The following is a 13,280-nucleotide window of genomic DNA, read 5'->3' on the forward strand; positions in this document are numbered from 1 at the left end:
ACATTTCAAAGAAAAGAGCCTTCGGTGGAAATATCAATTAGTGTTTACCCAGATGCATAAAACCAAATGTAAAAATACAAGACACATGAACAAGGAAGACAATGTTACCCCAAATGGAACACAACAGTACTTTAGTGTTAGATTGTAAAGACGAGGCGTTTGACAGTATGCCTGAAAAGGAAGTTGGAAGAATGATCATAAGATTACTCAAAAATATAGAGAAGCAGATACATGAGTTTAAAAAATCCACAAATGTGAAACATCATTGTGTTTTTTATTTGCCTTTCCCTAATGGCTAGTGATCCTGACCATTTTTTCATGTGTCTGTTAGCCATGTGTATTCTGACCACAATGGAGTGAAGCTGGAAATTAACAACATAAGAAAGTCTAGAAAATATGGAAACATATGGAAACTGGACAACATGCTCCTTAATGAACAATGGGTCATAGAAGAAATCCAAAAGGAAATAAAAAAATTCCTAGAAACAAATGAAGAGAACAACACAACATATCAAAATGTAGGGGATAAAACAAAAGTGGTGTTAAAAGGAAAGTTTATAGCAGTTAGAGCCTACATCAAGAAATCAGAAAGGAATCAAATAAATACCTAACAATGCATCTATAGGACCTAGAAAAACAAGAACACATGAAACCCAACTTTAGTAGGAGGAAAGAAATAATAAAAATCAGAGAATAAACAAAATTGAAATAAACTATACAAAAGGTCAGTGAAACAAAGAGCTGATGTTTTGAAGAAAATAAATAAAATTGATACATCATTGGCTCAACTAGATGAACAAAAGTGGAGAAGACCCAAATTCATAAAATCAGAGATGAAAATGGGATTTTGTAATGGATATCACAGAATTAAAAAGAACCATCAGAAGTTACTACAGACAGCTATACGCCAATGAATCAGAAAATCCAAAAGAAATGGATAGATTTCTGGACACATAAAATCTACCAAAATTGAGGCACAAAGACATAGAGAAATAAATAGAAAAATAACCAAGACACAGATTTATTCAGTGATAAAGACCCTGTCAACAAAGAAAAGCCCAGGATCGATGGCTTCACTGCTGAATTCTACCAGACTTCTATAGAACAGCTAATCACAGTTAACTATTAAACTGTTCCAAACATTTGAAAGAGAATCCTCCCAAACTCTTAATTTGAGGTCAGCATCACCTTAATTCCAAAACCAGAAAAAGATACAACAGTGAATTCAAAAGGCTTCCATAGCCTAGGCGGTGCATGTCAAGGGCCTCAGGTGATCACTGACATACATAAGAGTGCTAATTGTTAAGTTAACAACAGGAGTCACTGCACTAACTTCCCAGGCAGGACCTCTAGCCTTAAAGAGTTGTATTATAATTATGTCTTATTTGTTGTAGCTAATATATAGAGTACAAAAAAAAGTATGAGTGAAATTGATACCCTGAGATTTGATTATTGTTAAGTATAGCACTTGTCTATATTCCTGAGGAACAGTGGTATTTCTACTTACAGACAAAAATTTTTTGAGCATGAGTATCGTACATAATTGCTTTCTTTTTTTTTAAATTTATTTATATGACAGAGTTATAGACAGTGAGAGAGAGAGAGAGAGAGAGAGAAAGGTCATAATTGCTTTTTTAAAAAATCTGTTTGTTTTTCAGCTTCCAGAAATGTTGCATGGTGATGGTGACAATGAAGAACACGGCTTTTGTCCAGTAGGGCAATTCATTCTTCAGAATCTGGGATTGCTATTTGGATTTGCCATCATGCTAGTGATTGCCCTCTATGAAGACAAAATTGTGTTTGACATCCAGTTTTGATCATTCCCAGTCATCTCTATTGATTACGAGAATGTTACCATGCAGCTTTGCATCTGTCCCTTGTACTGTATGCACATTGCTCAAAGGAAAGTCAGTGGCTTGCACTACTTACAAGTTCCCTAGATTTGAGCCTAACCACAAAAGACTGGTGCTCAGTACTGTTTCCCCTGTGTGAAGGGGTCTTTTAAAAATATAAAGCTTGTGATAAAGAGAGGAGAAAATGGGACTCCATGAACCAGTGTTGATATAGGTTTGATTAAGACTTAAAAAAAATCATATGAAACACTAAAGTAGTCTCTTTATTAGTAGAAACTTCTGTGGCTATGCAGAAATAGAAATTGAACCAAAAATCATTTAAACTTTAAAAATATTTTAAATGGACTTTGGGTAATGTTTTTGTGTGTGCTAAGAATGGATAGTAGTGTCCTTTAATTCAACTGCATATATTCATATGGTAATAGGGATCAACTTGACACAACTTTGAAACTGCATAAAGTAGACTATAGAAACTAGAGGAAAGCTCAGGCTGCATTAGAGTATGAATTTAGCATTGGGAAAAGCCCTTATTCTTGAATCTAGAGTTACTATTTTTGTATATATTTGCATAGTGTTTAAACTTGCAGCCTAAACTACTGAAATTTGTGATTGTATGTTTGTGTGAGCTTCAGTTTAATGAAAAGATTCATAATGGTTCTTTGTATTATTATAATACTTGGTGTTTGGGGGTATTTTTCTGTTTGTTTTTTTGTTTTTTAATTTTGTTTTTTATTTTAGGCTTTGGGGGAGGAGGTTCAGAGCACGTGGTCAAATGTTTATTCCTTAAAATTGTATCCCTCTAGAAAATATAAAAGAAATGAACCCAAACATAGTCAAAATACTCAGTTTTCCAACTTTAACAGTATTCACTTGTTAGTTGGGAAATTAAAAGTACTGAATGTTCACATTACCAGTTTGCCATTGGAACCATGAGCACATGCTGTGGCTGGTGGTAAAGTTGTAAGGCAGAAAATCCAAGTTGACCACGTCTGCACCAAGTGTCCATTAAAGCAGCTACCAGGATATACTCCATTGATATGGAGGCTGTCATGGTACCAAGTGACTTGGAAAACAGTTCAGCTAAAATCACTTGATCATTTTGTGCCAAGACAAGCTGTCGGTGCCTGATAGGGATCAGTCTCTTTTTTAGGTGCCATGTTCTCCTACCTTAATTGTGACTGATTTGTGAGAAGTGCAAGCCATGTTTATCCTGAATTCTGGCTTAGTAATTTATAGTAGTAGTTGGCTGCATGTAGCTTTCTTTTTACGCCAGTGCCACACGGTCTTCATTTATGCCAGGTAAACTGTATCGGAACTGTGCAGCTAGCTTTGTTTTAATCTGCTTGGCAACCAGTGTAGCTGCTTTAAAAATCATAATTGTTCAAATATGTGAGAGCCAAACTCTTTCCATTCCATTTTAAATGTTTTTGTTTAGTCCTCTTCCTTTCCCGAATTCCATTCCTCTTACTCTATGAACTTTTTAAAACAAAAGCGAAACGTTCAGAACAGCGCACGCATCCATGTATTCATAGGTTATTGTCAGCGTTTCTTCACGCAGTGAGCAGGGGAGCTTAGGTGTGTTGTTATTTCCTTATTAACTTGTGCTTGAATTTGGGAAAAAAAAAAAAAAAACTTTTTTTCCTGGCTCTCTCTCTGGCCTCCTTGTCATAGTAGGAGTTTTATAGATTACTTTCAGCACTGGGCACTGAATTAGGACAGTCCTCATCTCATTGCTGGGCCCTTCAAGCAACCTAGCTAAAAGGTGCTGATATTTTATTTCATACTGCCAACTTCAAGTGATTCAACTTGCTTTGTGAACCAAGATATATTTATAGTTCATCTTTTGGTTTTTATACCTGAGGAGGATTCTGCATTCCAGCATTAAATTTGCTTCATTTAAAAACTTTTATGAAAAGCAACAGCTGGAATATACTCCCAGTCTTAAAATAAATGCCTGATTTATAGCAAATGGGTTATGCTGAAGTATATAAACTTTTATATTCTCTCGAAAGTGGTATTATCTTTATTTGCTAGATTTTTTTTAACCTTTTAAGAGGGCTGTAATAGTTGCTGCTAGTATTTTGTTAGGGTTCCACCAGTATTTAGTTTTTACATCATTCTCATGTGTAGTTTCAAGTCTGACTCGACAATCTGAATTCCACTACATTTCTGTTTGGCTCCAACATTCCATTTAGCTTGACCAGTCTAATTTAACATGTGTTTGTTGGAGGTCATTAATGTTACTTGTACAATGCTGTCACTGTGTGACATCCATATGAATTTTGGTGTATATCACATTGCATTCAATCAGCTGTGATTATGCTTAGAAATACTATAGTAACTAGATGCAGTGTGAATTTTTTCCATTAACAGTAAGTCAGTGGCTTAAATGTGATTATGGTCCTGCAAGGTGATACTTGCTAAAATATCTAAACTTTTTTGTTGTTGTAACTGAATCATTTTTTAAAAATTTATAAAGCTGGAAATGATCAAATGCTGTTTTTTTTCTTTTGTCAACAGTGGTGTGTCATTTTATGTATGTTCCTAATGCTTACGGAACTCTCCCAAAATAAAGTTATTCAAAAAGAGCAAATATACCAATGTGTTTTCTTTAGTCTTAATTTCAGACATTTTTTACACTGAAGTATGAATTATTTTAAATGTAGACTACATTTGCACATAAGTAAATTCCTAATGAAGTATTAGTCAAATTTATTTAAGCCAAAATAAGATTGTTTAGACATCTAATCATCTAACAAGAAAGAGAAGCTAGGAAATGACATCTCTGGGTTATGAATTAAGTTGGCATAACAGTGCTACACCGCGTCCAATCCAGTGCTCCTTGGGTTGGTCTGAGGGAAGAGTCATGGCAATCACAAAATTTGTAGAATGACCAGTGGTGGACAAGGTTCCTCTCCGCTCACTCGTCTTATACAATGGAGCAACGTAACTTGGTCGTTTGGGTATTTCTGCCCTCTTACAAGGTTTTAGCCACATCTGGAAGAAATGACACCTCAAGTCAAGGTTGTTACATTTTCTACCTGAGCTTAAAATTCTAGTTTCAGAGTAAGTTAGTTATGTCTGCCAATATCTATGGCCTAAATAGATTTCATTTTTGTTAGTGTTGTGATTGCTAAAGACATTTTTTTAGAACTTTCATAATTAACTTCACAACTACTTTAGAAACTATGAGAAAAAAAATATTTTTCTACCTACTCTATCAAAAAGTACATTAGTCACCCCTTCACCATACTTACCTTGGTATGACTTGTGCTTAAGGAGAGAATTGCCGCAACTGATACTCAGGGTCATGTGCCTTAGTAATTGAAAGCCAGTCTCAAAACATTCTGAAGGGATTTTTTTCCCCAAAGAAACCATTTATTTAGTGAGTACAAATTTCTTAAGTACAACTTTAGGAATACAGTGATTCTTCCCATCATACCTGCCCTCCCACCACACCTTCTCTTCCCATCCCCAGTCCCATGCTCCATTAAGAAAACCACAACAAAATCAATGGCTGTGTAACTAGATCACCTCTTCCTTTTAGCTGTACCTGTTGCAGCTGCTCTGAGGACTGCCTATCTGTGCTGCACCCAGAGTCCCAACAATGCATGAAAATCCTACATCCTGTATTTCAGTATACCATGCCAGACCGACCCTTCAAACTGTGTGAAGATCTAACCATTTTCTTCTAATGCAGTAGCAGATGAGAACTTTAATTGTATAGCTTAATTTGCTCATACTGAAGATCAGTGCCTAGAAAACTTAGATTTGCATGAGGGTGGTTTTCATATAGTAATCTTTTAATCTGCAAGTTTAACATTTTAGGTCGAAGTATATGTAAGAAAGAAAAGTTCATGGAAAATGTGTATTATGAAAAAACTGGATTTCAGAAGTCTTTTCACCAAAATAAACTTAACCTTTTAATTCTGTTTTCCACAAGCTTTTACATGCTGTATCTGTATGTGTGCGTGTGTGCATGTATACAGTTCATTTTTCCTTATTCATGAATTCCATATCTGCAGATTTCTCACAAAACTTATTTCCAGTAAATTTAACTTATTAGTCCAATTTCTAAAATCAACACTGGCACCACTTTTGTGGTCACCAGCAGGTAGGTGCCAAGCACCAAAGATTTCAGTTAATCTGCATTTGACATACATGTCCCCAGCTAAGGCTTAACAGGTATTAACAGAAAGCCAAGGCTTTCTGGTTTCATTCCATTTCACGTTCTATGTGGTGCCAAGTTTTTCACATTGTTAGGTTTCTGTATTGGTGATTTCACTGTTTACAATGACTCCCACGTGCAGTGTGGCAGTGTTGTCTAGGGTGTTCCTACAGCCAGGAATGCTGTGATGTGCCTTGAGGAGAAAGTGCCACGAGCATCCTTCAGGCATGAGTTACTGTGCTGCTGACTGAGTGAAGTCAAGACTATCTATTCAGTAAGTTCTCTCTAAATGGAAACAAAGCAAGATTGTGTGTGGATACGCTAACAAAAATGCTGTGATTACAGAAGTTCAAGCCTGTGTTTACCCTAGGAGCTGTGGTTCAGGATTCACTAATTCAATAATTAACATGAATAGCAAGAATTGACTACATATGTGTGGAAGCTATTCAACATATTCAGTGTTTTATAAAACAATATATAAATACATATAGAGATAGTACCCCTCCATGTATATATATATATATACTAACCACAGGCAATGTATCATAAAGAATTTTGGGATGTGATTCTGCAAGTTTCTTAATCTTTCTATTCCAGGAAGCTCCATCCAGAAATAATCCATGAATGAAAACACCTAAATATAAAGGGAATATGTTAACACTATAAATATGCATATCAATTTGAGTTCTGAACCTGCAGTTACTACATGTGAATAGTATACAAGTGATACAAGATTAGCAGTCTAAGGCTTGTTCTAAAATGAAAGCAATCTGCTGAATGTTTTAACATTAATTATTTCAGGAATATGCCTAGTACAGTAATGCACTAGTGAAATCAGGTATGGAAGACAAAAAAGGCAGAGAAGAGGCCGATGGTGTGGTGTAGCAGGTAAAGCTGCCGCCCGTAGTGCCGGCATCCCACATGGGCACCAGTTCAAGTCCCAGTTGCTCCACTTTCAGCCCAGCTCCCTGCTAATGGCCTGGAAAAGGAGTGGAAGATTGCCCAAGTGCTTGTGCCCCTGCACCCACATGGCTCCTGGCTTCAGATCGGCCCAACTCTGGCTGTACCAGCCATTTGGGGAGTGAACCAGCAGGTGGAAGACCCCCTCTCTCTGTCTCTCCCTCTGTCTCCTCTCTGCCTCTGAAATAAATAAACCTTTTTAAAAGGGGGGAGGGGGGGCAAGGAATTTTAAACTAGTCCATGAGAAATCCTCTGTGTTGAACATTATCAGATGGATATTTTTAATTGGCCAGTGATCATAAAGTGTTGTCAGAAGCTATGATATCCAGAGGAAAGAAACAATTTAATGTGAGTATAGGATCCAAAACCTAAGCAGCATATGAACAAAATTCCCTTCCATAGTTCCCTAAAGTTGTGAGAGTTAACTTTCTTCTTCCCTCTTAGGATCTATATTCACTGCCAAGACCTCGCCCCTTAGTTGTGTGATGAATGGATACATGGAGGAACTTTCTCTAAAATGTAATTTTATAAACTAACAACTGAAGAAGAGCAAAAATTAAGAAATCAAACAAAGGTCACCTTCTATTGCTATCCATATCTGTAAATCCTCATGAATTGAATACAAGTATCTGCACATAAAAATATTCATTGTAATTGTTGCCCAGATGGCAATGGAAAAGGAAAAAAAAGACTGAGGCAATCCATTTAACCCCAGAACCTGTTTTGTCATCTAGAGAACAGACTGGAAAAACATTCGGGAAGCAGTAATGCTTGAGTAGTGAAATTGGCTCACAGAGGTGAATGTGCTTTCTAGAGAATTATATGGAAATCCATAGGAGTGGTACTGTTAGGTAGGAGTTTCTGAAGTGATGCAAATGTGTTTCTGTGCTGTCCAATATTGCAGCCACTAGCTATGGATGTCTATCAAACACTGGGATATGGTGAGTATAACCAAGGGACTGAATTTTAAGTTTTATCTCATTTTTAATTATAGTTACATTTAAATGACCACATATAAATAGTTTAGAAATGGATGCTGGAGGGCAGACATACCATTTCTCCCCTCTGGATTTTATCTGATGGAAAGAAAAAGTTGGGAACAGGAGAAGTAGAGAGCTTCATAATATTGTGTGGAAACAGGAGAAAAGGCGAGCCTACACAGGCTGTTTACCATGGTCTCACTGTATTGTAAGCAGAGCCAGTAAATCTCTGCCTCTAAGTTGGCATGGTATTCCCCACATGCAATGACTGATAATATCAGACTGTAAACAGAAGGTTTCAACACACAGAAATGTCACAATAGGGATAACAGGTCCTTCATCCTAACAATTTGACAGCAAACATCATGGGGATGTTCAAGTACATTTTCTTTCTTTTTGTGTTCTTAAGTTTATTTATTTATTTGAAAGGCAGAGTTACAGAGAGAGGGAGGGAGGGAGGGAGAGAGAGAGAGAGAGAGAGAGAATCTTCCATCTGCTGGTGCATCCCTCAGATGGCTGCAACGGCCAGTGCTGGGCCTGGCTAAAGCCAGGAGCCAGGAGCTTCATCCAGGTCTCCCACGTGGATACAGGGGCCCTAGAGCATTTGGGACATCCTCTGCGGCTATCCCAGGCACATCAGCAGGGAGCTGGCTTGGAAGTGGAGCAGCCTGGACATGAACCAGTGCCCATATGGGATGCCCGAGATGCAGGAGGCAGCTTAACCTATGCCACAACGCAGGCCCCTATCCAAATACATTTTCTTTCTCATGGTCAGTAAGGGATGTAAGGAGGATTCAGAATAAAGGGCTGGGCAGCATCTGGGACCCAGCAGTGGCACAGAGCAACTCCATGGGCAGTGTAAACACCTTTCCTTTGATTTGCCTTGACCCAGGGTTGGCACTCCTTTCCCCTTTTCTAAATAGTTGTAACCAAATTAGCCATCTCTCTTGGTATGCTGCTAAACCTAACTACATTTTGAATTTTATGAGGACAAGGACTCAAACTTTGTTCATTAGTATCTTTGCAACATTTAATATAGTACAGAGAGAATTTTTAAAAAGCTCTCAGAATTAAGGAGATAACTAAATGACTCAGTAGAGGGTTGTTAAATCTCCTTCAGAAGTGTCCATTCTGAGTGTGTTAAGAATAATGGGATTCTGAACAAATGGCCAGATTAATGATGAGCCAGGCGTCTATGGCTGGGGAAAAAATGGTTAGTCCTGGGCTGGGAGTTGTGGCACAGCAGGTTATGCTGCCGCTTTGGATGCCCACATCCCATGTCGGATACCAGTTAGAATCCCAGCTACTCTTGTTTCCCATCCAACCTTCTGCTAATGGGCGCCCTGGGAAGCAGCAGATGATGGCTCAAGTACTTGGGAGACACAGATGGAATTCTAGGCTCCTGGCTTCAGCATGGCTGCAGCAGGTATTTGGGGCGTGAGCTAACAGATGGAAGGCCTCTCCCCACAACCCTGCTACTCTGCCTTACAAGTTGATGAAATTAAATAAACACTAAAAATGATTAGTTCTGGGGCCAGCTTTGTGGCACAGTATGTTAGGCCACCTCGTGTGACACTAGCATCCCATATGAGTGCTGGTTCAGGTCTCAGCTGCTCAACTTCTGATTCAGCTCTTTGGTAATGCACCTGGGAAAGCAATGGAAGATGCTCCAAGTGCCTGCAGCCCCCCACCACCCATGTAGGAGACCTGGGTGGAGTTCCAGGCTCCGGGCTTTGGCTTGGTCGGGCTCCAACCATTGCAGCCATTTGGGGAGTGAGCCAGTTGATGGAAGCTCTCTCTCTCTCTCTTCCCCTTCCTTCCTCCCTCCCTCTGTAAATCTGCATTTCAAATAAATAAATATATCTTTTAATAAAGATTAGTTCTAAGATATATCAGATGTCCCAATACCCCCTTCTCGCATTTATTGTGCATAAGTATGTTTATACAATAAAACTGTTTAAGTATTAATGATTAGGATAAAATGTAGCTGGAAGATTGGGCTAGATTTCATGAATTTGTATAGCTAGTTGTTCTCTGAAAAGAACAGCAATAGTTGATTGAAGACAATGAAAGATAAGTAGGAAATAGGAAGAGAGAACCTGGAGATAGCATGTAAAGACAATTCTTCTGAGAAACGTTGTTATAAAGGGGGCAGAGGTTTAGGACAGTAGCTGAGGACATCTAGATTGTTGTTTTTTTAAAGATCTATTTATTTATTTGAAAGTCAGCATGAGAGAGAGAGAGAGAATTTTCCATCTGCTGGTTTACTTCTCAGGTGGCCATAATGGCCAGAGCTGAGCCTTACTGAAGCCAGGAGCCAGGAGTTTCATCTGGGTCTCTCACATGGGCAGCGAGACCCCAAACACTTGGGCCATCTACCAATGCTTTTCCTAGGCCATTAGCAGGAAGCTGGATAAAAGTAGTGCAGTCAGGACTTGGCTCACATGGGATGCCAGAGTCGCAGGTGGCAGCTTTTACTTCCTATGTTACAATACTGACCCTGACATCTGGATCTTAAGACCACTGGATTGTTTGTGATTTGTTTTAAGGTGAAGGATTCTAGAATATGGATGCTGGTTGGACTTATCAGGTGCTGAGGGAGTGATTGCTGATTCTGGGGAAAGTTTGCAGAATTAAAGGAGTAAAGCCCCTGAGAAGGAGGAGGGAAGTGGGATCTGGATTCCCAGAGGGTTCCGATATCAGTAAACTTATTTATGGATTTGGTGGTTATAAAGCTCTCTTCTCATAGCTTGTTTTCTTTTTTAATAAAGGATGAAGTGAAATGGGACAAAGGAGAAGGCAAAAAGTCCAAAAGCGATAGTTTGGGAGTGGGCAAGCAAGTTTCCCAGGGAATACTGGTTGTATTACTCCACAGCATTACAACTCCCCCCTGTGATTTGTGACAATCAACTTTAAGTAAAACCACCTGGCATAGTAATATGATTATCATGCTTGATGGTAATTAATTCTACTTGTTAGTATCTCCCACTAGACTATGAATTAGTTGAGAAAATAAGATCCTAAATTGTTCAATATTGGCATCTCCAATGCATAACAGAGTCAGCAAAAAATACAGCATTCAGTAATGAATAAGAAAGTAGAGCAGTCTTTGGAATGTTACTTAAAGCAATACACACTAACAGTCATTTAGAGAGTAATGTCATTTACTGAAAGCACCATTTCGGCAAAATTTAGGAATGCGTATAGCATTTTTTTTAAAAGAATACTTGTTTAAATTAATAGTCCTGTCCATTGAATTTAAAATATCAGAGTAGCCAGAAAGTATTGAAAAAACAAAAATTGATTATAAAACAAACAGACAGTCATTGTGGCACAGCAGGTTAAGCCCTCACTTGGTCCATCTGCATCCTCTATTGGAGTGCCTGAGATTGAGTCCTGTTTCTGCTTCCAATCCAGCTTCCTGCTAATATACACCTGAGAGGCAGCAGATGATGGATGGTTCAAGAACTTGTGTCTCCACCACTCACACTGGGGAGACCTGGATTAACTTCTGATGATCTGTCTTTGGCCTGATCCAACTCTGGTTGTTGTAGGCACTTGGAGAGTGAACCAGTGAATGAGAGAACTCTCTTCATCTCTCTCTCTCTCTCTCTTTCTCTCTCTCTCACTCCTCCTTTATCTCTCACCCATTTCTCCTTCTCTCCATCTCAAATAAATGAAAATAAATATGGGGCCAATGCTGTGGTGTAGGGGTAAAGCCGCCACCTGCAGTGCCAACATCCCATATGGCTGCCTGTTCGAGTCTCAGCTGCTCCTCTTCTGATCCAGCTCTCTGCTATGGCCTGGGAAATCAGTAGAAGATGGCCCAAGAGCTTGGGCCCCTGTACCACATGGGAGGCCTGGAGGAAGTTCCTGGCTCCTGGCTTTGGATGGGCCCAGCTCCAGCCATTGCAGCCATTTGGGGAGTGAACCAGCAGACAGTATTCTTTTTTTAAAAAAATTTGATTGAGAGAGGGAAAGAAAAAATGATAAAGCAGTGAATCCAATGGGGGCAGAAAATAATAATAGTTGAATCTGGACAAGGAGTGTATGCCCCTTGTACTTCTTTAAAAAAAAAAATTAGTTATAAAGTTTTTTTTTTTTTTTTTTTTTTTTTTTTTTTTTTTTTTTACAGGCAGAGTGGACAGTGAGAGAGAGAGACAGAGAGAAAGGTCTTCCTTTTGCCGTTAGTTCACCCTCCAATGGCCGCCGTGGTAGCACGCTGCGGCCGGCGCACCGCGCTGATCCGATGGCAGGAGCCAGGTGCTTCTCTCTGTAACTCTGCCTCTCAAATAAACAAATCTTTTTGTTTGTTTGTTTGTTTGTTTTTTTGCATTGTGGTGCAGTGAGTTAAGCCACTACTTGCAACACCTGCATCCCATACAAGAATTGCTTTTTTTTTTTTTTTGACAGGCAGAGTGGATAGTGAGGGAGAGAGAGACAGAGAGAAAGGTCTTCCTTTTGCCATTAGTTCACCCTCCAATGGCCGCCGTGGTAGCACGCTGCGGCCGGCGCACCGCGCTGATCCGATGGCAGGAGCCAGGTGCTTCTCTCTGTAACTCTGCCTCTCAAATAAACAAATCTTTTTGTTTGTTTGTTTTTTTGCATTGTGGTGCAGTGAGTTAAGCCACTACTTGCAACACCTCCTGCATCCCATACAAGAATTGCTTTTTTTTTTTTTTTTTTTTGACAGGCAGAGTGGATAGTGAGGGAGAGAGAGACAGAGAAAAGTCTTCCTTTTTGCCGTTGGTTCACCCTCCAATGGCCACCGCGGCCGGCGCATCTCGCTGATCCAAAGCCAGGAGCCAGGTGCTTCCTCCTGGTCTCCCATGTGGGTGAAGGGCCCAAGCACTGAGGCCATCCTCCACTGCCTTCCCGGGCTACAGCAGAGAGCTGGCCTGGAAGAGGGGCATCTGGGACAGAATCCGGTGCCCAAACTGGGACTAGATCCCGGTGTGCCGGCCCTGCAAGGCAGAGGATTAGCCTGTTGAGCCACGGCGCCGGCAACAAATCCCTTTTATAAAAAGATTTCCTTATAATACTTCATTTATAGAACAAATGCTCCTATTAGTTATAAATTTTGGAATGATGTATATAGCAGGAGAGAATGTCTGTTTCAGGAATCTTCAAAGGTATGCTCTTGGAGGAACTAGGAAAAGCTTCCATCTTTTCCATCCATTCCATCCTGTACCATCTTAATTCCCTAAGGCCAGAGTAAAATTATGGTTGATTTTTCCATATACTGTAAATTAACTGTTCTTTTCTCAACATATTAGAAATACTTTATAACTTGGCCGGCGCCGTGGCTCACTAGGCTAA

General features: G+C 39.4%; 2 protein-coding genes across 3 annotated transcripts in view; one reads left to right on the plus strand and one right to left on the minus strand.

Moving 5' to 3' along the window:
• SLC39A10 (solute carrier family 39 member 10) overlaps positions 1 to 4,437 on the plus strand; it is a 66,458-nt gene extending 62,021 nt beyond the window's left edge. For both annotated transcript variants that reach the window (XM_062189411.1, XM_062189403.1), the window contains one exon: positions 1,659 to 4,437. In XM_062189411.1, coding sequence (XP_062045395.1) covers positions 1,659 to 1,817 — 159 coding nt within the window. In that variant the 3' untranslated portion in view covers positions 1,818 to 4,437. The remainder of the gene's footprint in view (positions 1 to 1,658) is intronic.
• A 206-nt stretch (positions 4,438 to 4,643) lies between these two features.
• The window catches only part of DNAH7 (dynein axonemal heavy chain 7), a 385,917-nt gene continuing 377,280 nt past the window's right edge, over positions 4,644 to 13,280 (minus strand). Inside the window, exons 64-65 of the mRNA XM_062189419.1 lie at positions 6,552 to 6,655; positions 4,644 to 4,850 (exon numbers count right to left, since the gene is read on the minus strand). Of these exons, the coding sequence (XP_062045403.1) occupies positions 4,644 to 4,850; positions 6,552 to 6,655 (311 nt within the window). The remainder of the gene's footprint in view (positions 4,851 to 6,551; positions 6,656 to 13,280) is intronic.

This window comes from Lepus europaeus, chromosome 1 (assembly GCF_033115175.1).
Source record: "Lepus europaeus isolate LE1 chromosome 1, mLepTim1.pri, whole genome shotgun sequence".
NCBI classification, from domain to species: domain Eukaryota; kingdom Metazoa; phylum Chordata; class Mammalia; order Lagomorpha; family Leporidae; genus Lepus; species Lepus europaeus.